Raw genomic sequence first — 24,361 nt, forward strand, 5'->3', positions numbered from 1 at the left:
TTCCGGATTTCGATCCGATGTCGAGCGGGGCCCGATGCCGGACATTGTCCGATGCCGGGTGGGGCCCGATGAAGGGGTAGGGCCCACGATATGTTTATATATGATTATGTGTATGATATGTGGTATTTTGGAGAGACTCACTAAGCTTCGTGCTTACAGTTTTCAGTTTTGGTTTCAAGTACTTGCGGAAGCAAAGGGAAGAGCTCGGGATGACTGCATTGCACGCACCATGATGTTTTAGCCTGGGATGTTTACTCTGATATATTGACATATGTTTTGAAATGATGTTTTGAGATACTATGGTTTTATTTAATAATTAAAAAATGAAATTTTTGGTCTTAAATTTTGGGATGTTTCACATTTTTACTTATTTTTATTCTAAGTAACGTTAAACCAATTTAAGTTTCGTTATTGAACTGCTAAAAATTGGTATACTACTTATTTAAGTGTTGAGAGATATTCACAAGTTATACTATAAATTATTAAGAGGGATCTTGGAGTAAAAGTGTCCACCAACACTAAAATCACAAAAGCCAAAACCTTTGATGACACTAGCAAGAAAAGTGATTTTTATGTATCTATTACACATTCTAATAACCTAGTCAATCTCATCCTCATTCCATGCTAACACATTTTTTTAAACAGTTTAATACTCCTTTATAGTGTAATTCATAGACTGCAAATAATAATACTAATTTACACGTAATAGTCAATAGTAACATTTCAGTTCTTGGCTATCAATGAATCCTAAATAGTTTAATTTATGTACGCTCACTTTTTTTTAAATAAATCTTTTGTTTTCTAAATAAATGTCGTAGGCTAAAAAGGCTAGTCTCACATTGTCCGACTAGATACGTGAAGTGAAGGGAAGCAGATATATAAGGGGAAGATCACTTGCAATTATGGTTGTATTTGACTTCCCACATTGTTTGGTGATATAAACAAACTAGACGAATCCCCGCGCGTTACGCGAGAATATATTTATATAGTTAAAATAATAATTTTTACTAAATTATTATTTAATATTTCTAATTTGAAACAAAATGTTAGTAGTAAAGCAAACATATAAGTAAAGCAAACATATAGTTAGCATATTAGTTTTATTAAACATTATAGTTTAATTTATAAGTCATTGTGATATGTACAATTATTTGATAATTTTATAAACCGTTTAAAATTGTGTAAATTATATATCAAATGAATGATAATATAACAGGTAACAAAACGTATGAACAAAAATATGAACTGCAACTTTTAGTAACATAAAAATAGAAAAATATCTATTATAAAATTTTTATTAAAAAATATATATATACAACGAATAATAAAAAATATGAAAAATAAACATTATAACTTTTAATAACATAAAAACACTAAAACGTCTATTATAACATTTATATTAACTCTTCATATTTAAATCACAAATCTCTTCAAATACATTAATGTTTTTAATGAGCAAAACTTTACAACCTTATAAAAGAAAAGAAAATAAAAAGTTATTAGTGATTACTAATTAATAATCATAATTTAAAAACTCTTGAAACTAATAAATATACACAAATTAGAAAACTCTTGAGTTGTAGTGTGAGTTTCAAATGAATGCGGTACTTGAAAATGTGTATTTATTATTATTATTATTATTATTATTATTATTATATTCATCTAAATAATTAGTTTTGATGCATGATTTTAATCTCTTCAATTATTAAACATAAAGATATTTAATTATAAATTTATAACATACATATGTGCATATACATGTTAAACAAATCACATATAATATATATATATATATATATATATATATATATATATATATATATATATATATATATATATATATATTCGTAAATGTCATATGTAATTCTTGTCGTAATAATATTGATAAATTACTTTCATATGAAGAACATATCATGATAAGTCTATCATACTTACATATAAAATGTTAAAAATTATATTATCTTTTAAATATTGTCTTTTAAATATGTTGTGTAGGATAACCCAACAAAAGAATAATAGAAAATAAACATAATCAAAATAGAAAAACTACAATCAATTAAATAAGAGCATTGGGTGGTTGAATATATAAATAAAGATGTTACATAAACATACATTTAAATCAAAAGAAAAAACTAACATTTGTCAACTTGCTCAAACAAAAAAACCTATATCCGTTTTCTGAATCTTCTTTCTTCATTTAACATCATTCAACCATAAAAACTTGATGACAATTCTTCACTAACCTACAATCAAAATATTTTTCTTGAAAAAGAAGAATCAGAAAGATATTCCAAGCAAAACATTGATGTTTGAAGAGTCACATTCAAGATTGAGTAATTCACACAAATCACATATAAAGATAAAATGAGAAACTGAATATAAAGAAAGAATAGAAAAGCTTCATTTGTTTTGGTTGAAAGAAAAAATCATATTACAATTACCATCGATGTGACATAACCCATTTCTTCAAATCATCATATTTGGATCGTGAATGCTTGAACTATATGAAAACTTTTGAATCACAATATCTTCAACCAAATGACGACTTTTTGTAAGAAAAATGTACTAATATAACTACATATATAATAAGAGAATGCAAAAAAAAAATTTGGAAAGTTATAAATACTATAAAAGGTTTTAATTAAGGAATATAAAAAGTTATGTAAGTTTCAAATCAATATGGTTTAAGAAAATAAAATATCTCTAAACATATGATTTTGAATGGTATGGTTTGAGAAAACAAAATATCTCTAAACATATGATTTTGAATGATCTTATTTATATTACTGGAAAAAAAATATAACACGATCAAATTATGAGTAAAAAATGATACATTCATCCACAACCTTGACTTGTAGAGCTCTTTTAGGGACTTCATCACTGCAAATACATTCTAAAAGAATTATGCCTGTTGAAAAAATTTTCTTTTCATTTTCTTATGACATCCTTCTTGCATGTAAGATTTTATATAACACAAAAGACACAAAAGATTGGCCTTTTTATAGTAAACTTTTCACTAATTGCTAATTAAACATAATATAAGTTATAAAACTTTTGAGTGTTAAATCATAATTAAGAAAACTTTTGAGTTGCATTAGTTAAAAAAATGGGGTTTCAAATGAATGTGGTTTGAGGAAGTTAAAAAAGGGGGTTTCAAATGCATGAGATTCAAGAAAAAATGCTAGCTTTATAAGTATGTAACGATCAAATTATGAGTAAAAAATGATACATTCATCCACAAACTTGACTTGTAGAGCTCTTTTAGGGACTTCATCACTGCAAATACATTCTAAAAGAATTATGCCTGTTGAAAAAAATTTTATTTTCATTTTCTTATGACATCCTTCTTACATGTAAGATTTTATATAACACAAAAGACACAAAAGATTTGCCTTTTTATAGTAAACTTTTCACTAATTGCTAATTAAACATAATATAAGTTATAAAACTTTTGAGTGTTAAATCATAATTAAGAAAACTTTTGAGTTGCATTAGTTAAAAAATGAGGTTTCAAATGAATGTGGTTTGAGGAAGTTAAAAATGGGGGTTTCAAATGCATGAGATTCAAGAAAAAATGCTAGCTTTATAAGTATGTATGATGAGAGGGAACTCATTATAAATTAAAAATCCCCTTAAGTTGATTTTATATTTTGAAAGTGCTTGTTAAGAGTGCTTCTTAGTTTTTTAGAACTAGCTAAATAAATGTGAATTTTGAACCGAGTATTTTAGCTTATTCACATTTTTGTGAGCTAATCGTAAGCCGAGCATTGAGTTTTTATGTTTTTCTTAAGGAAAAATCAAAGCTAAAGCCAATTAAATAAGCCTTGAGCTATAAAAACGGGTACCCGACGAGTTCCCCATACCCGATGGGGATTTTTTCACCCGAACCCATCGGGGATTATGCGGGTCGGGGACGGGGTTGTAGTCCCCGCCAATATCCACCCCCATTTGCATCCCTACTCTTACTATTACCTTGGTCTACTGTGATAATGTTAATTTGGTTTATTTGTCTACGAACCCTGTCCAACACCAACGCACTAAACATATCGAGATCGACATTCATTTTGTTCATGATCAAGTCGCTATGGGTCAGATTCGTGTTCTTCATGTTCCCTCCTCCTCTCAGTACGATGACATCTTTACCAAAGGGTTACCATCTGCTTTGTTTCTTGATTTCAGATCTAGTCTGAACGTCCGGTCTCGATCTCCCGTTCAGACTACGGGGGGCTGTTAGACGTCATTTATATTCATATATAGTCTTTGTATTTTGTTATATAGGGCCCAATGTATAGCAGCCCTTATGTAGCCCATATGTTGTGCGTGTATTCTTATATATATTGTTTAATGAAATCAATGCTTTTCATGGGAAAATATTGATTATAACAAAGATCTTGGAGCTTGGAAGCATCTTGGATATAAGATTATCTTCTTATTAGGAACCACCAGGAGGTATAAAGTTCACAACTTGATCACTTCATCTTGTATATCTAGACATCTCTTCCTTTAAGACACTTTTGATGGGTTTTAGGTAAAACAAATAAACTAGAAAACAATTCCTAAGTTCACATGCAACCTACTTTGGATCTATGTTTTAACTATTGAACATATAACTTTGAATTGCAAAACAAGAACCCTAGAGGAGAGAGGCTAATTTCGAAATTAACAAACTAGGGTTTAGGAGTTACATACCTTTCAATTGTTATAGCAAACAATTGATAATCCTCTTGATCTTGATCTTGATCTTCTTGGAAGCTTAGCACCACAAATGTAATGCCTCTAATGGAATCACACCCAAGAACTAGCAAGAAGGAAACTTGGAGGAGAGAGGATGGAGAGAGTATGCAATTTCGGCCTTAGGGTTTCTTCCAAAGAAATCAGTGTCCTCAAATGTGAGCCAGGAGGCTCCTTAAATAGCTGAGGGATCTAGGGTTTAGGGAAAACCCTAGTTATCCTTTGCTTAGGGCCTAAGCAAGATCCAAAGGCCTTATTTGGACCCCTTGGACGAAATCTCTAGGGTTTCCCCTAAGAATTTCGTCCACCTCCTTCCAAGGGGTTCTGGAGCCTTCCACTCAACTATTAGTTAATTGCAAACTAGTCCCTGCACTTTATAATTAATTCTTTTAACCCCAAAATTAATTCTGATTAATTTCTGGCTAACTATTAATTAAACATAATGATTTCTAATTAATATATTAATCTTTTAACATATTAATAAATCATTTATATTAATTCATTAATCTTATAAATTAATATCTCTCCTTTCATAATTTCCTTGTCCAGTTGCTAGGTTGAGGGCAACCCAAAAGGACTGTGCTGCTATCAATTCAAATACATACCAATTATAGTTATGGGCTTAGACACCTAATCCAACAGTCTCTCACTTGGATAAGTCTGTAACTATAATTGCTAGTATGCCTTCTAAATTTGACCAGCAAATTGTAGCTTCCAAAAAGCTGCTGCCGAACTCTGACCCAGTCAGTTACGTGTCCTAAGATAAGTGATCATATAATCCTTCGTTCTGCCAGATATCCCTAGACAAAAGACATGGGATGCAATCAATCTCTTTGTCCAGAATCTATGTTTCCTGATTTCTGATTTCTGATGATGTAGGACTTCTAATCGAACACATCAATCTAATCCTGGCTGGGCCCAACACATAAGTCAACACCAAATCATCGAGGGGCCCACAGATATCGCTTTTCCTATTAGGGCAAAAGGAACGAATAAACGTTGACTCATATGCTTGTATCTTTTACTCATCAAATTATACATGACAATACGTTTTATAACACCAAGTTACTGATGCGTTTTCGTATCACCAATGCATGACCGACTTGTAAATTGCAACTCATATATCTTCGTTTCAAGATTATAAGATATTATCGTCTCAGTATTACTCGTGATGAATTCCATGAAGTGATACTCTGAGGGAGGGTTTATCCAGTACTCAAATCTCAATTTCTGAGTACTAATGAACGTTGCAGCAATTCTATTGCCATGTCTATCCTTAGACAATCTACAATCCAGTTCATGACAGTCTTAATTCATTACTTACTTCCAAAAGTATAAGTGACTGTGGAGTTTGAATAATCTTATTATTCAGGAAGTAAAACATGCAAAAATGAAACACAATAATAAACAATTGACAAAAGGCAGAAACCAAACTTATAAATAATACTTTATTATTTAATCACCAAAAGTCAATTACATTTACTTTGTTACAAGTTTCAGAATAAAACTAATCTAACTACTAAAACTAATATCATATTTCAGTCCTATGCTCCGAGCATGCTGAATATGCTTAGCCCTACTCAGACCCTTTGTGAGGGGATCTGCTGGGTTATCTTCAGATGACACCCTCTTTACTATAAGATGGCCTTCTTCAACTCTATGTCTGATGAAATGTTACTTTCTGTCGATATGTCTGGTCTTACCATGATCTCTCGGTTCCTTTGTCAAGGCAACCGCTCCTTCATTATCGCAGAACAGTTCCATAGGCTCCTGGATGCTTGGAACAACTCCGAGATCCCCGATGAAGTTCCTCAACCAAGCTGCTTCTTTCGACGCTTCACTTGCTGCTATGTACTCTGATTCACAAGTAGAATCAGCCACCGTATTTTGCTTGGAACTCTTCCAAGTAACTGCTCCTCCATTCAGTAAAAACACCCAGCCCGACTAAGAACGGAAGTTATCTCTATCCGTCTGAAAGCTGGCATCACTGTAACCATCTACTCTCAAAGTATCACTGCCACCAAGCACAAGGACCCAGTCCTTTGTCCTTTTGCAAATACTTGAGTATATTCTTAACTGCTATCCAATGAGCTCTACCTGGGTTTCCCTGATAGCGACTGACCATGCTCAAAGCAAATGCCACATCAGGGCGAGTACATGTCATAGCGTACATGATCGATCCGACAGCGGAAGCATAAGGTACACGACTCATGTCATCTATTTCAACATCTGTACTCGGGCATTGAGTCTTACTCAATTTGGTATTGCTCTGGATAGGTAGCTCTCCCTTCTTGGAATTTTCCATACTAAACCTCTTTAGTACCTTATCCAAGTATGTGCTCTGACTAAGTCCAATTAGTCTCTTCTTTCTATCTCTCAATATTCTAATCCCAAGAATATAGGCAGCTTCTCCAAGGTCTTTCATGGCAAAACACTTTCCAAGCCAAGACTTAACTTCTTTCAAGGTTGGAACGTCGTTACCAATGAGTAATATGTCATCGACATACAACACCAGAAAAGTTACTATACTCCCACAAGCCTTGATATACACACAGAACTCATCTTCACTTCTAGAGAAACCAAACTCTTTGACTTTCTCATGGAAGCAAAGATTCCAACTGCGAGATGCTTGTTTCAATCCATAAATGGATTTCTCAAGCTTGCACACTCTATTGGGGAACTTTGCATCAACAAAACCCTCTGGCTGACTCATGTAAACATCTTCAGCCAACTTCCCATTAAGGAAAGCAGTTTTGACATCCATCTGCCAGATTTCATAATCATGAAAGGCAGCTATGGCGAGCAATATCCTAATAGATTTAATCTTAGCCACTGGCGAGAAGGTCTCATCATAGTCAACCCCTGGGGTTTGAGTGAAACCTTTTGCAACCAGTCGAGCCTTGAATGTGTGCACATTTCCATCCATGTCTGTCTTCTTCTTGAAGATCCATTTGCACCCAACTGTCTTACGACTTGGTGCACTATCAACCAAATTCCAAACTTGGTTGTCATACATGGACTTAATCTCGCTGTCCATTGCCTCTTTCCACTTGGAAGCCTCTGGGCCTGCCATTGCTTCCTTATAAGTGACTGGTTCATCTAAGTTTACCAGTGTTCTGTCACTTATGAATGTGTCACCATCTGAAGTAATATGAAAACCATACAACTCAGGTGGCACACTCACCCTAGTGGATCTTCTAAGAGGTAATGAGTTATCGATTGGTTCAACAGGAACTGTTTCCTCTGGTTGAGTGCTAGTGTCATCTAAGGTTCCTTCATTGGCTGACTCTTGAATTTCTTCAAGGTCAATAGTGCTCCCACTGTCCTCTTTGAATATGAGCTCTCTTTCAAGAAAGACTCCTCTTCGTGCTACAAAGACCACGTTCTCACTAGGCCTGTAGAACAAATATCCAAAAGACTGCTTTGGGTAACCAATGAAAACACATTTCTCACTTCTAGCTGCTAGCTTGTCGTGAGTCTCTCATCTTACGAAAGCTTCACAACCCCAGACTTTAATATGTGCTAACGAGGGAACTTTCCCTGTCCACATTTCGTGAGGTGTTTTGGAAACCTTCTTTGTAGGGACAAGATTGAGGATGTGGGCGGCTGTCTCTAAGGCATACCCCCAGAAGTGAATGGGAAGCGAAGCCCGACTCATCATAGAACGAACCATGTCTAACAAGGTTCGATTACGCCTCTTAGCTACACCATTTAACTGTGGTGTCCTAGGAGGAGTCAATTGTGAGACTATCCCACATTCTTTCAGATAGTCGTTAAACTCGATACTAAGATACTCCCCGCCTCTATCGGATCTAAGTATCTTTATCTTTCTGCCCAATTGATTTTCGACTTCATGCTTAAACTCTTTGAACTTTTCAAAAGTTTCTGACTTATGCTTGATCAAGTAGATATATCCATATCTGCTATAATCCATATCTGAAGGGCCCACACACATCTGTGTGTATGAGATCCAACAGACCTTCACCTCTTTCACAAGACCCTGTGAATGGTGATTTTGTCATCTTTCCCAAAAGACAAGATTCACACATATCATCTGATTTTAGGTCAAATGATTCCAACACTCCATCCTTTTGGAGTTGGGCTATGCGTTTCTTGTTAATGTGTCCAAGACGACAATGCCATAAGCATGCCTTGTCTACACTATTATACAAGTCAATATTAAGTACACTATTTCCTAAGCTATCAACACAAGTCACTGTTTCATACACACCATCACAAGGTAAAGCTTCAAACATAAAAACACCATTCTTATAAACAGAAATTGAACCATTCAAATCATTAAAAGAATATTTGAAACCTTGTCTGAACAATGCATGAAATGAAATAATGTTTCTCGTCATCTCAGACGAATAGCAACAATTTATTAAATCTAATCTAACATCATTGCTAAGCAGAAGCTGATAAACTCCGATCTTGGTCACTGGTGAAGACTTTCTGTTTCCCATGATCAAGTTTATCCTTCCTTGCTCTATCTCCTCACTTTCCTTTAGTCCCTGCAAATCAGAACAGATATGAAAACCACATCCTGTATCAAGGACCCATGAACGAGAAGATAATGAGTTATTAGCAGAAATAGTGTAAATACCTGCCGAAGATGGCTTCACTTTGCCATCCTTGATATCTTGCAGATATTGTGGGCAAGATCTCTTCCAATGCCCCTTTTGATTGCAGTAAAAGCAAACAACCTCTTTTGGATCAGAAACATGGGGAGTGGAACCATTGAGCTTAGCCTTTGGGCCATTACTAGACGACCCAGCTTGAGCCTTGCTCTTCTAGTTTTGCTTGGGAGGAACTTTCCTCTTTTTCCCCTTTCCCTGTCCAATAGCCAACACAGGGGCACTTGTAGGCGTGGAGGGTATACTTTTACCCTTCATTCCTGCCTCAGCTGTCTGCAACAAGTTGTGCAATTGGGCCAAGTTCTGCTCAGTATTGTTCAAATGGTAAGTTAGAATAATCTGACCATAACAATCAGGTAGTGAGTTCAAGACCATGTCAATTGCCAATTCCTCATCAAAGTGAATGTTGAGCTTGACCAAACGCTCTATGTAGCGTTGCATTCTTTGCACATGTGACACAACCGATTCCCCTTCTTTCATCTTGCAAGCCATGAGTGACTTGACTACTTCAAACTTTTCTTGACGAGCTCGCTTATGGTACTTTTCCATAAGGTCCTTATTCATCTCAAAAGGCCAGTAGTCCTCATAGTACCTCTGCAGTTCTGGGGACATGGTTGCCACCATGATGCACGCCACTTTGGTAGCATCATCGTAATGTTTCTTGTAGGCAGCAAGATCTTCAGGAGTAGCTTCAGACTCATCAAGCTCTTTGAGCTCCTTTTCAAGAACATATTATTTGTTCTCAAAACGAAGAGCCATCTTGATGTTGCGCATCCAATCGTTATAGTTTGAGCCATCCATAACGACTTTGGAGCAGATATTGAGCAAAGAGAAGTTCTGGTTGGAGGAGGATGAAGCAGAAGTGTTTCCAGGAGTAGACATCTGAAAAGAAAGAAATTTTTAGTTAGATTTCAAGATACATCAATATAATAACCCAAAGATAAAATATCAAGGTTAGGATCCAACTATGAAGATTCACAACTTAGAAATGGGATGCCGAGATCCAAGTGTAAATTTCATAAAGGTAGGTGAATGACGATTCACCAATTCCACCATTAGACGAAACAAACGAAGTGAAATTCCTAATTCTTTTGAGATACATTGAAACTATTCAATGACATGTTTTAATCTCAGATTATGCTCTTCTATTTGTGACTGGGATGCCGAGGATCACAAACAAGATGTGAATAACCATGCAAATGTGCTTGGTAACCTCATTGTCTTTATCATTAACTATTGATGTGCTGGTAAACCACACACGCTCCATCAAAATGACAATTATAAGATACCCATTACTACTCTTCATTAGTGCCCTTTAGTGTGCTGGTTAACCACACACGCTCCACTAACGACCAATAAAGCATAATGTGCAATTTCATGGATTAGCATACTTTTCACATTTTTCCTAAAGTAACTAGAGTTGGGATTTTAAAAATAATGTTCTCGTACTTTCTTTAATGTCATTATACTTTTAATGAGAAGTAGTTGTCCTATCAAATCCGTTCTGCTAACGACCATCCACTAATCAAGGAAGCGGTGGGTGAGAGTGGACACCCATTCAACTACCATTTTATAGGCAGTTTCCTTATACCCCCCTTATAGATTAGCTTCGTGAATGAGGCATACTAGCGATTTGACTGACCATATTCTTATACATATATAATATTAAACTTTTAATCATAATACATATATAGGGTGTGTTTTAAAACATTTTAAAACTTCAAGGGTTTATATAAATTTCGAAATTCAAACTATTAAATTTAAATTTAAATAAACCAATTAACTAGATTTAATATTTATCTTTTAATTAACTATTAATCAAATTATTAAATCTTGTAAGGATTATCTAATTAAATTAATCAATTAATTTAATCCTAATCCTTATCCCTCTAAATTTCGAAAAATAGGGTAACGATAATTATCCAATTAATCTAATTAAGTAACAATTATCCAAAACAAGAAACCCTAAAACTTCTAGCAATTTTGAAATTTACAAGGGAGGAGGCTAGGGTTTTCAAAACCCTAACCCTATTTTCGATTAGGGTTCTTTGGAGGCTAGGGTTTTCGAAAAAACCCTTTTATCCAAAACCCTAGAAATCGAAAATTTGGCCTTTAGGGTTTAATAGCTATAAACCCTAATTTGCAATTCAACAATTATAGCAATTCAATTTAAAACAAACAATGGCTCTGATACCACTGATGGGTTTTAGGTAAAACAAATAAACTAGAAAACAATTCCTAAGTTCACATGCAACCTACTTTGGATCTATGTTTTAACTATTGAACATATAACTTTGAATTGCAAAACAAGAACCCTAGAGGAGAGAGGCTAATTTTGAAATTAACAAACTAGGGTTTAGGAGTTACATACCTTTCAATTGTTATAGCAAACAATTGATAATCCTCTTGATCTTGATCTTGATCTTCTTGGAAGCTTAGCACCACAAATGTAATGCCTCTAATGGAATCACACCCAAGAACTAGCAAGAAGGAAACTTGGAGGAGAGAGGATGGAGAGAGTATGCAATTTCGGCCTTAGGGTTTCTTCCAAAGAAATCAGTGTCCTCAAATGTGAGCCAGGAGGCTCCTTAAATAGCTGAGGGATCTAGGGTTTAGGGAAAACCCTAGTTATCCTTTGCTTAGGGCCTAAGCAAGATCCAAAGGCCTTATTTGGACCCCTTGGACTAAATCTCTAGGGTTTCCCCTAAGAATTTCGTCCACCTCCTTCCAAGGGGTTCTGGAGCCTTCCACTCAACTATTAGTTAATTGCAAACTAGTCCCTGCACTTTATAATTAATTCTTTTAACCCCAAAATTAATTCTGATTAATTTCTGGCTAACTATTAATTAAACATAATGATTTCTAATTAATATATTAATCTTTTAACATATTAATAAATCATTTATATTAATTCATTAATCTTATAAATTAATATCTCTCCTTTCATAATTTCCTTGTCCAGTTGCTAGGTTGAGGGCAACCCAAAAGGACTGTGCTGCTATCAATTCAAGTACATACCAATTATAGTTATGGGCTTAGACACCTAATCCAACAACTTTTTGTCACAAATATGGCGATTCTTGAGCATGACATGTTCTTGACCCAATAAGTCGTCCTTTCAGACCTTAGGAGGGGTCTTAAGTCACAAAAATGTGGTCTTGATGGTTAGTTTTGCTCCATGCATGCTATAAAAGGTCTTAAGGCATTAAGATGTTGAGATTTTGTGTATTAGGCACTTAATGGGCATGCAAAGTCATATATTTGGAAACTTTATGACTCTTGAGGGTATTTTGGTTTGGATCTGACTTTGGACGTTAAGATTTGGATTATTAAGCTCTTAATGGGGAAAGGGCTGAACAAGGCACGTACGTTGGGCGTACCAAGTGGTACGTTGCGCGTACGCAGTCAGCGTCCCGTAGTCTGGTCAACCACCGAGTACACCCTGCGTACAGAGGAGTACGCCCAGCGTACTCGGCTGGGTCGACTCGGTCGGGTTGGCTCGGTTGGGTGACTCGGCTAGATGTTGACTTGACTTCTGACCGTTGACCAAGTTTGACCAAGGGCATTTTAGGGAAAATATTATTGATGGATAATGTTTTGACATTTAGGATTTAGGTTGAGTTGGTATTTGGGAGCAGAGTATTGATCAGCTATTCTTCAGATTGTGAGGTGAGTTTTCCTCAATGTTTTGACATTTAGGATTTAGGTTTGGGTGGTGTTTTGGGGTTGGAAACTAGTTTGGGTTTGGAAAAGGTTTTGTTCTGGAGTTGGTATGTATTGAGAATATTGAAACATATTTGGAGCCATGCCTGCAAAATGGTAATTTGTTGGAGAGTAAAGTGATTGATTATGTATTGAGAATATTGAAACATATTTAGAGCCATGCCCGCAAAATGGTAATTTGTTGGAGAGTAAAGTGATTGATCGTACGAATGTCTATAAGGTATCAATGATGTAGGGTTTAGTGAAAGATTTGGTGATGTAGGGTTTAGTGAAGACGAGTTGTCAGATTTTGAAGAATTTTTCTTCTTCCTTCTTAGGGTTGTTTGTTTTGAGAAAGACATGATGAAATTTGAAACAGAGATACGAGAGGAAGAATTGAGAGTTTGTGTAAAATAGAGAAAGATTGAAAATGTATTTATAGTGGTTTAAAAAAATTGATTTGATTTTTTATACAAAAATTAGTTTTTTTTTTTAATAAAATAAGAGAATCTTTTTTTTTAAATTGGTTAAATAGTCTTCAATTGATATTAAATTCAGTCAAAAAGCTGCAAACATCCATCTCTCTCTTCACGCTACTCCACCAATGAGAGGACGAAGGCGATCCCCCTTGGCGCGTGCCGAGGACGGTGTAAGCGACGAAGGCGTGTCCTGTGTCCAAGGCGAGCAATTAGCGCTCTCCACTCCGTTTGGTCTAGTGGGAAATTACATCTAAAAATACGTGGCTATCTGAGTCCATTAGATTTATAGAAAACCCATCGGGATTTATAGGTGACCTCACATAATTGCAATCGATCATGGGTCTTAACTCTTAAGCTTCTTCGTGATAGCAACCAAAGTGTAAAGGTGTGGTATATTCTTGTTTAACCACACCAAGCGATGTGAGATGACAATTTCACCATCAAATTGAACATAAAGTGAAGAATTAAACTTCGGTCTCTCTAATTTTTGCACATTGTAAAACTAATTAAACATTTAGTTTTTAAATATTTTTCTTCCTGAAATAATTATAACCAACGATAAAATTTCCAACCATTCTATAGCTATTTTTTTTTTATTTTTCTATGTTACAGCATACTTATCTAGATGCATGTTGATGTATTTTTGGTATAATGGACACTTTAGTCTCATAGTCATCGCGTTTTTTTAAATGGTCTCCATGAAAAAATCTTAACATATTTTTTCCGTTTTAACATGTTAGACTCTCAAAGGCAGGACACATGTCACTCTTTATATGGCCCCACTCCATAAATAATTACACAATAAGTCAAATCGAATACTTAATCAAATCGATAATTATTTCCAATTTTCAATTAAGGCTATAGATCTTGATTCAAATAAAATGAATTTTATAATAATTACTTTTTATTTTTTAGTAATTAAATAATAATATAATAATAATAAATAATAAATACTTGTTCTTGCAACAAAACAGCCGTCTAATTTTATGATGTCGTGTCGATTTAAGCAGCATTTAACCATAATACTAATCTGTTATCTTCCCAACAAAACAGTAACATGAAGATTCAACGAAAATAAAAAATAATACGAATCAAATCGACGACCACTTTGTTTTGTTCTTCGGTCTCCCACCAATTCTTTCTTCACTGCTATAACTTTTCCCTATTATTCCTTTCAACGTGGATGCTCAGAGTCAGATTCAAACAAGGTGATCAATTTCATGAAATTATTTTTATTCGATTTTGATTCGTTTGTAATGGTTATGCGATCATTTTTGTTGTTTTGTTGTGATTCAATCTGTATGCGTTGAAATTCGATGCGTATGTTTCTGGGTATGTCTCCTTTTCCTAATTCTCTGGATTTTAAGATGCGATTTGTTCTTGTCGAAAACGTAATCTCGTTTGAAGATTCTGAATTAGTTCTGAGAATATTAACATTTTGTTCATATGGGTGTGTGATTTGATTTGATGTAATTTGATTCTGTTTTCGATCTGTGATCTGGTTTGATTCGATTTCAATCGAATTTACGCATGGAAACACGAACAATGAAAAACTAATTTTCCTTTTTTTTTTGTTCAACAGTGTCACAATCAATGTCTGAAGATCTTCTGAAACTTACAGGCTCTTGAATTTTTCGATCAAGATCCAACAAATAAATCTATAGATCATGCTACGATTAAAAGAAATCAAGTCATTTCATACAGAAAAACGATGGGCATTCCCTCTCGCAATAACATCGATTGTATCCTTATTCCTTTTAGCGACCTGTTTCAACATGGGTCTTCTTCCACCATTGTACAAATTGAATTCATATTTCCCAATATTCAACTCTCGTATTTCCCCAAATCAATCAACAACTCCACATTTCGCCGAAGATAAATTCAAATCGCCTCCTGTATCATCTTCTCTTCCTTCCACACCTCGATTTGCTTATTTAATTTCTGGATCAAAAGGGGATTTGAATAAACTATGGAGAACACTTAGAGCTTTATATCATCCATGGAATCATTACGTTCTTCATCTTGATCTTGAATCGGAACCCAACGAGAGAATCGAGCTCGCGTCACGAGTTGAAAAAGATCCCATGTTTGCTGAAATTGGGAATGTTTATGTGATCAAAAAAGCGAATATGGTAACTTATAGAGGTCCAACAATGGTGTCGAATACTCTTCACGCATGTGCGATTCTTCTTAAAAGGAATCAAGATTGGGACTGGTTTATAAACCTCAGTGCATCCGATTATCCTCTAGTCACTCAAGATGGTTAGTAAATAGTAATCAACGAAAAAGAAAGCTTCAATTTTTATGTGAAAATGAGATTTTGATTCTTGAATTTATATGCAGATCTTCTTTCTGTGTTTCGTGGTATAAAACGAGACTGGAATTTTGTTGAGCATACTGGTCAGTTGGGGTGGAAGGAGTAAGCTTTTTGGGACTTGAAGACACGGATTTAAATATGAAATTATTTAGAAATTGAATTTTATGTTTTATATGCAGGGATCAAAGAGCGATGCCATTGATGATTGATCCTGGATTATATGAGAATAAGAAGTCTGATATATTTTGGGTGCAACCAAATCGGCCTCTACCAACTGCTTTTAAATTGTTTACAGGTTAGTTTTGTTTCAATCATTAAGCAAATGAAAATCATTCTTTATGGAAATTTGAATATGAAAAGTTGAAAACCATTGTATTTTGATTTTTGTGTCCAAAATACAGTAATTTGTTGGCTAATATATTTATGGAAATTCAAAAGTCAAAACTATGGAATCACAATGAATTCCTACTGTTGGGAACGCTAATCTAATTAGGCATCACACAAAATTTATGATCGTTTGATTTTTCCTTTTAAAGCTCGAAGTGTCATTATTTTCTCAAAATCTACTTACGCAACATGCTTTTATTTCCCATTAACGTATTTAGCAAAGAATAAAGTAAAGGATTCCGGATTTTTAACCTACAACATACATGAAGAAGGGTATAGCTTAAAAGGGTTGTACCGTACAAACGGTAAAGCTAATAATGCCAATATGTCATGGCCTTAATCGCGTTATTCAGGTTAACTTATTTCAATTTTAGACCCTATTAAACCTGACCCTGTTTGTCTTATTCGGGTTTGGGTCGGGTTAATTAGGTTGGGACTTTTTTTGACACTTGTAGGTATAAGTATTCTTGTTGCCCGTTTGTCATCTCATTCGTTGTACGATGATAACTAAATTTTATTCAGATAATAAATTTTTTGTGGAAATGGGTAATATTACAATTTTTTATGAAAAATAAAACACCCTAAGGAATGAAAATTAGTTCGTTCGTTCCATTCAACCAGCCAAAACAAACAACTTTTTTCATTAGAATGGACTGACCATTCTATTCGTTCTCGAAAAGAATGATTCATTCCATTAGAAAGAAAAAAAAAGTTTGTTTTGTCAGATGGAATGGAATCGATTAACCACTTTATCTTTAAAATCAACTGTTAATCTTTTTTTTTGTAGGATCCGCATGGATGGTTTTATCGCGTCCATTTGTAGAATATTGCATATGGGGATGGGACAATCTTCCAAGAACAATGCTCATGTACTACACAAACTTTGTCTCCTCACCCGAAGGCTACTTCCAAACCGTAATATGCAATGTACCCGAATTCATTCCCACAGTCATTAACCACGATATGCACTTCATATCATGGGACAACCCTCCAAAACAACATCCTCATGTCCTCAATACAAATGACACGTCTAATATGCTCAATAGTGGGGCCGCATTTGCACGTAAATTTGACCAAGATACCCTTGTTCTTGATACAATTGATAGTGAGTTATTAAATAGAACCAATGGGAGCTTTACTCCGGGTGGATGGTGCAAAGGTGAACCGAATTGTTCTAAAGTTGGGAAAGTCACACGGGTCAAGCCCGGACCCGGGGCTAAACGGCTTAAGAGACTTATAAACAAGTTGATTAAATCAGCTAAAAATGGAAATCAATGTCGATAGGTTTATATATTTTGATTTTTTGAGATAGAATATTTTGATGCGTCAATTGACATAGTTTTGATCGTATGTTATAGCATTTTTGGGTGTTGGTCGTTTGCGAATATATATATATATATATATATATATATATATATATATATATATATATATATATATATATATATATATATATATATATATATATATATATATATATATATATATATATATACACACGCACATTTGAGTTTTATTGTGTGTAGTGAATGTTGAGTTTTATAGATCTAGTAGACTAGTTTAGTTTATTTTAATTGTTTTAAGTGAGCTTTTATATATCTAATTACTTTAGTTGTATAGTTGAATGTGGACTGTATAATTGTTTGAAATATATTTTTATAATTTTAAATATTTTTTTAATGATGCTTGCTTATAAGTTTTTTTTTTTTTTTTTTTTTTTTTTTTTTTTTTTTTTTTTTGTTAAATCGTTAATAAAATGTTTGTTTTGATGATATTTAATTTGGTTTATTTATATACGAATTACTTGGTTGGCATTTTAGAAAATCTAAATAGGTTATTATAAAAAGTAATTTGAAAATTATGTTTAAAGTTGTTGGGATTTGACGAATCATTATAATGATTCGTTTCATTTTTTGTATAGAAAATGACGTTAGGGTTGGAGATGGTCTCAAAGACAATTTATAATATCTACTAATTTTAAGATTTATACAATATTAAGCATTATAAATTTACAAATGGAATACTTAACTAATTGTAAATTTAAAATTTAAGTCCAACGAAATACTAATTCTTATCTACCATAATCATCCTCTAAAATAGCAAAAATTGTCCCGAATTTTTATATACAATTCTACATGTAAAACTAAATCATCTCTAAGAGCTTGATATCTCCCATGGAATTTGCAGCAACCAAAACCGAAGATTGATTTCGCCAACAAACAGATGACACAAATTGTTCATTGTCATCCACTTCATCACCAGAAATTGGATCTATGGTGTTAAATTTGTATGAAAATGCATGCATAGGGAAAGCTTTGTGGTAGATGAAAACCTGTCACGTGTTTTAGAATATTATCAACATTCAATCTAAGAAAAACTTAAAGACAAATAGGGCCGAATCCAAAAAGGGTATTCAGGGTATTAATTGAAACTTGAAACCAGCCGGTCTCTGGCCTAGTGGTATCAGGTATGTTATAAAGGTGTCCATCAGCTAGTTGGTTAAGAATTAAGTCACGTGGTGGACAAATGAGTATGATTAGTTTTTTTTTAAAGAAAAACTAAAACTTGGAAAGTACCTCGTTTGTTTCTGAACCGGTTGCGATGTAACCCTCGGATACAGATAAACCGACAAAGTTCTGGAGAGAAAAAACCAAAATTGACGAAAATACCCTTGATTTATATATGTTTGTTGGTAAAAGAAATTGACTCTTGAACTTTATATTAGTTGAGGGGCCTAAATGAAACTTTTTAATAGTTGAGGGGCCTCAAAAACTAAAATTCACTCCCCACTACTCTAGAAAAGTTCAACCTGACCCTCAACTAAAAACAGTTTCATATTCTTTACTACCTGCTAATAAGAAGTTCAATTCAGGTCCCTTTAACTATAAAAAAGTTTTATCTAGACCCCTCAACTATAAAAAAAGTTTCACTGGTGAACAAAAAAAGTGTCATTGGTGAACACAAGAAGCTCCTTTCAGGCCCTATAAAAATGTTTCAGTAAGACCCCTCTACTATAAAAAAAATTTCATTGGTAAAAACAATAGAAAACTAACCTTTACATTCACATGACCCGTGAACGATTGAAGCGGAGAGTCAACAATATGGGAAGAACACTCCGACAAATCCCAAAGCTTCAAAGTGTTATCAGTTGATGATGATACAAGAGTTCCCGAGTCTATAAACTTAACATAACTAACAGTTTTATCGTGTCCAACAAACGTGCAAAGTGGTCTACTTGTATTCCTAAGATCATAGTAATACATTCTATGATCCGCTGATCCAAATGCTAGTGAGTTCCCTGAATCCGGAGGGAATTGAACACAACAAACATTTGCGTTTGTCTTAATGGTCCCAACACTTGCTTCCTACACATGTAAGAAAAAAAGAAAAAAAAAACTTAGTATACATGCATCATCTGGATCTTAATCTAGATAGCAGATCCCATATGTTATCCATGATATGAGACGATATGACATGATAAAAGCTTTTGGCATGCATGGGAGCATCCACCATAAAAGAGCTTTTCGTGATATGTAAGTGCCAACTCATCAATCATTAAGTGCACAAGAAAACTCCACAATAATAGCGCTTATTTCATCAACTTATTTAACTTATAAATTTACAAGATTGAAAATCTTTGAGTGGAAAAGCTCCCATAATAGTGAGGAGGCTTTTTGCAAAAAGAAAAGAAGTTTTTTCATTGCCTTTTCAAAACGAAAAAAACTTATATTGTGGATGGGACCAGAAAAAACTTATATTGTGGATGGGACCAGGACCGATGGGACAAAGTTGCAATAATGTGTCCCATCCTAAAAGGTGGGATAGAGTCTTGTTATGCACAAAAGACATGAATATCCTTCTTATTCTCATTATTTAAAATAGCCTTAGAAAGTTTGTCCAATCCTGTATAAAAATGTGGTTTGCATTGATAATTTGATAATTGTAGTACGTTTAGTTTGAAAGCGGACATCCACCAAGTGCAAGTATAGAATTGCCTGATTGGTATTCCAGAGCTTAATGGAACCGTCATCACTTCCACTTGCTAGCAGGGTGGGATCCACCGAGGAGAAGTCCACAGACCATGCTCGGCTCTCATGCTCTCTCATTTCTGTAAATACTTGATTTCGTGTAACATCCCATACCTAAAATGTTCCAAATTAGCAATTACAACAATGTATTTTCATTTACTTATTTATTATAGCATCCTACTTCATTTCTTCAATTCTAATTACAATATTGTATTCTGAAAAATCTACCGAATTATTGCAATGTCATCCAAATACAAAACAATTTTAAATGTTTCATAATATAATGCTCTAATAAAGAAAAAAAAAGTACAATGGTATATTTGCTAAGTTTTTTTAAAGTAAAAAAAATTGAAAGTGTAAGGTACCTGTACTACACCTTCGAAATTACTGGAAGCAATCTGCCCTTTAATATATCTATTCCAACATATACTGCTTAGCTTCGAGTTACTTCCCATTTCAGCAACAGGGTAATTAATATCACGATTCCCATTCAAGATCGAATCATATTCAAAAACTTTAATCTTCTTATTCACACCAGCTGTTGCAAAAAACTCTCCATCGCGATCAAAACTTAAAGAACACACAAGGTTCGAAAAACTCAAGAGATCTGCTTGTTTCAAATCGGCTTTGACTTTCAATTTACTAAAAGATAAATACTTGCACAATCCATCCAAGAACGAATTCATCCATCGATTTTGCCTACCCACAATCCGATCTCTTGATGAAAAATCGTTACCCGAAACAATTGATTCTTTACAATCGATGCTAATTGGTTTAATTTCTTGTTTAATCGCCCTGCGCCTAGTCAAAAAGTAAGCGGATTCAAGCTTCCTTAAGTTTCTCATCAATCGAGGGGTTTTAGAGATCAAATTTCCTCGATTTTCAGATGTCTGATACTCGTCTTCGTGAGTTATTGCTCTGATGCGTTTTCTTGATTCTGGGTTTGCGGAATCATCATCGTTTATAGATCGATGATTCAAATTTGATTCTAGTTTTATGTTGATTGATGATTGCAATTTTATAACTTCTTGCAAATCTGAAGTTAAAACGGAAACAGTGCTTCGCATAGAATTTGCAGCTTCTTGCTTGCGTTTTTGCATCATCGAAAGAAATTCTAGCAATAATTCCTGTTCTTCGATTCGTTCTTTAAGTTCTATTGCTGCTACACGTTCGTCTAAGTTGTCTTTAAGTCCAGTAAGAAACTCACTTTGTAATACTTCACTGATCGCATACATAACAAAATATCAGCACAAAATCATCCAATTTAGGTCTAAATGAAAGAAATAGCAATGTCCTTTCTATCATAGCATTCTACTTTCATTTCTTTCTATTATAGCATTATAGTTTCAATTCAAACTAAAAATAAATGAAAGTAGAATATTGTAATAAACAAATTAATGAAAGTACATTGCTATTTCTTGCATTTAAATCTTCGGTTTACTACTAAAGGGAACTCACTCTATTTTTGGCCTACTATCTGGCTCGGGATGCAATAACCAAAGGCAAAATAAAGCTTCTTTTGGCCATTTAAGTAGTAATTGAGGTGGAAAGACACGATGTCTCAAACTAGACATTGTTGCATTCTTCTCTTCAACAGAGCTACACGTACAATACAACTATTGACGAAAATACCCTCAACGGGTTAGTTAAAAAACTTCCATAAAAACTTGAATACTAGAATTGAACATAAATACAAACTAACCTCAAAGAGAAGAGCCCCGAGTCGATAAACATCAGAAGCACAAGAGCTTTGACCACCACTTGCCTCTTCCGGGCTCGTGTACCAATTACTTTCCATTTGTTTCGGGAATGGTCGGAATCGATGATTCCATTCCTCTTCTAAATTCTCCAAACCCGAATGCAAATCCGAAACCGTACGCGAGACATTTACAGGATTTTGGGCGGAAAAGGAACACGATCCCTTAACATCGGAATCGGAATCAGAGCAAGCTACGGATTCGATAAACGAGACGCGGTTTAACGAAGATATGATAAAGCAAGAAGGGCGAATATTATGAACAACAATTCCTTTTGAATGTGCCAAATTGACAACTTCTACAATTTGTATGAATATATGCAAGCATTCAAAGGCATCAACGACTCGGTTTCTGTTGTCTATCCATTCTCTTAAGTTAACACCGTTGTGTTTCCCCTGGAATCGCTGTTTCCGTTCTTCGGTTATGATTCCGGAGTCATGACCCGTAGTAGTACCGGAAGGAATTGAGTGAGGGTTTCTATTTGAAGCTTCTGAAGAATTGAAATTAGACATCTGATTACCGAATTCAGATGAGTGGTCCATTATCATCCACCTTTTAAAGATCACACCAAGATCATAATCTTATTTTAGCTCCATAAACAATCTTCTAGAAAGTTCTAAACTTTAGAACAATTACCAAATCCCTTTTGTCCTGAAAACATTCATATATCGAAAATCTTTGGATATAATTATTTAACTATATAAAATTAAAGATCAGTTTTAAACTAGGTGCAACAAAGGAAGAAGAAAGATACCACTAAATCACCATGGAAGAAGACTCTTGAGGTTTCTTTAGCTTTGGAACAAAACCACAAATCACAATAGCGTTTTTCAAACTATAAAAGTGGTCATCCCTTTGTTACCATAAAAGGAAAATAGAAGACAAAATCCCCAACAAGATTCTGAAATACCCAATTGTTTTTTCCTTAAACTGAATAAAAAACAGAAGGTGGTGATATTATATTATTTCTTTATGAAACCCTAGAAAGACTCATCGTCTCTAACCCACTTATTCTACATCAACGTACGTGGCACTTCCATGGCCTCTTAACCCTTTTACCAATCGATTTTTTTTAAAAGATTTCATTAACGTGTGATGACCAGAAATCCTGGTGGTGGGGTTTAATCAGATTATAAAAAATCGTATTAAAGATTTGGATGCTAGTTAAGCCAATTACAAGTGATTAACTTACATAAAACTTGATTAGGGACTAATTAAATAGAATACAATTAAGCATGCTGAAAAAGGGAAAGGGATCTTCACCATGATCAATGGAATCCGACGAATGGCTTTGATGCTCCAAGTTCCTTCATGAACGATGATTGTCGGCTGAACTGAAGCATGGTGTCAGAAAAAGAGACATAAAGATGATTGATCATTCTTTGTTGTATTTCGATTGGGTGAACTGCAAGTGGACTTGTAGAAGATCAAGTTAAGTAATTAATGCAAGAGAACTCAAAGAGTTTATCATCGTTTTGATGATGAGTTCGAAGAGGATGCATGAAATCTTTCTCTTTTACGGTTTCTATCTTGGAAAAGAAAATCTTCGATGAGTAAAGATCTTGTTTAGACTACAACTGATTTTACAAAATCATAGGAAAAGTACATTGTGAGGGACCTTCGAGTATTGCCCATCTTTTAGCACATGGGTTTGATTGTTACCAAATTCGGTCCGATGATGTTTGTATGTTGATGAGAAAATCGGTCCGATGATGTTTATAGGTGGATGAGAAATTCAGCTAATCGTTAGACTTATTTTGGAAATAAACTTCCACCAATAAGTTATAAGTTATTATTGATATCCAGAAGCAAGTGGTTGCTAGAGAGCAGAATCCAAACATAGTTCACCATAATCAGGGCGATGAATGTCGGCGCTAACAACGCATTTTGTTGATACTATGCATTTAGGCCATTGGATGGACCAACACGTGTCACACTAAAAATGTCCATCTTATTAGGCTTTCTAAAAGAGATTGAGTTCCAAGAATATGCAGGCAAGAAAGATGCTATTTGCTGCTATTCTATCTATTTGTGCATCAAGTTCGAAGAAGATCTCAATCTATAATAAAGAAATGATAGCAGCTCGTTGTTTTATAGGCTTTATCATATTCAGTCGGAAGAGTTTAGGCAAAACCCCCGATTTCCCGAGAGTGAGATAGCCGATAGTAGTAGACTAAGGCCGCTATTCCTGACAAGGAATAGAGTAAGGCCTTTACCGATGTGCGCAGAGTATCGAATATCAAATAATGTGATAACACATACTATTTTCTATTTATTTTTTATTTTTTGATGTTTTTAATTTCTATTTTTCTAATTTGTTTTA

At 34.3% G+C, this 24,361-nt stretch overlaps 2 protein-coding genes across 4 annotated transcripts; one reads left to right on the forward strand and one right to left on the reverse strand.

Moving 5' to 3' along the window:
* Positions 1–14,566: 14,566 nt before the first annotated feature.
* On the forward strand, positions 14,567–17,613 carry LOC145137318 (beta-glucuronosyltransferase GlcAT14A-like). Its single transcript, XM_079071467.1, has 5 exons — positions 14,567–14,757; positions 15,132–15,811; positions 15,893–15,968; positions 16,046–16,161; positions 17,041–17,613. The coding sequence occupies exons 2-5, from the start codon at positions 15,217–15,219 to the stop codon at positions 17,535–17,537; spliced, it is 1,284 nt and encodes a 427-aa protein (XP_078927593.1). The 5' UTR covers positions 14,567–14,757; positions 15,132–15,216; the 3' UTR covers positions 17,538–17,613.
* Positions 17,614–18,261: 648 nt separating this feature from the next.
* On the reverse strand, positions 18,262–23,050 carry LOC145135926 (protein SPA1-RELATED 4-like). 3 transcript variants are annotated; one of them, XM_079070138.1, is made up of 8 exons: positions 22,793–23,036; positions 21,984–22,714; positions 21,740–21,897; positions 20,647–21,502; positions 20,249–20,395; positions 19,307–19,618; positions 18,830–18,889; positions 18,262–18,585 (listed from the first exon to the last, which is right to left on the reverse strand). In XM_079070138.1, the coding sequence occupies exons 2-8, from the start codon at positions 22,584–22,586 to the stop codon at positions 18,397–18,399; spliced, it is 2,325 nt and encodes a 774-aa protein (XP_078926264.1). In that variant the 5' UTR covers positions 22,587–22,714; positions 22,793–23,036; the 3' UTR covers positions 18,262–18,396. The 3 variants fall into 3 exon arrangements, with proteins under 3 accessions (XP_078926264.1, XP_078926263.1, XP_078926265.1); XM_079070137.1 differs by having other exon boundaries at positions 21,984–22,689; positions 22,793–23,035; XM_079070139.1 differs by lacking the exons at positions 18,262–18,585; positions 18,830–18,889 and having other exon boundaries at positions 19,463–19,618; positions 20,203–20,395; positions 21,984–22,689; positions 22,793–23,050.
* Positions 23,051–24,361: the final 1,311 nt, after the last annotated feature.

This window comes from Lactuca virosa, chromosome 9, assembly GCF_052849685.1.
Source record: "Lactuca virosa cultivar CGN04683 chromosome 9, Lactuca_virosa_CGN04683_v6, whole genome shotgun sequence".
Lineage (NCBI taxonomy): Eukaryota > Viridiplantae > Streptophyta > Magnoliopsida > Asterales > Asteraceae > Lactuca > Lactuca virosa.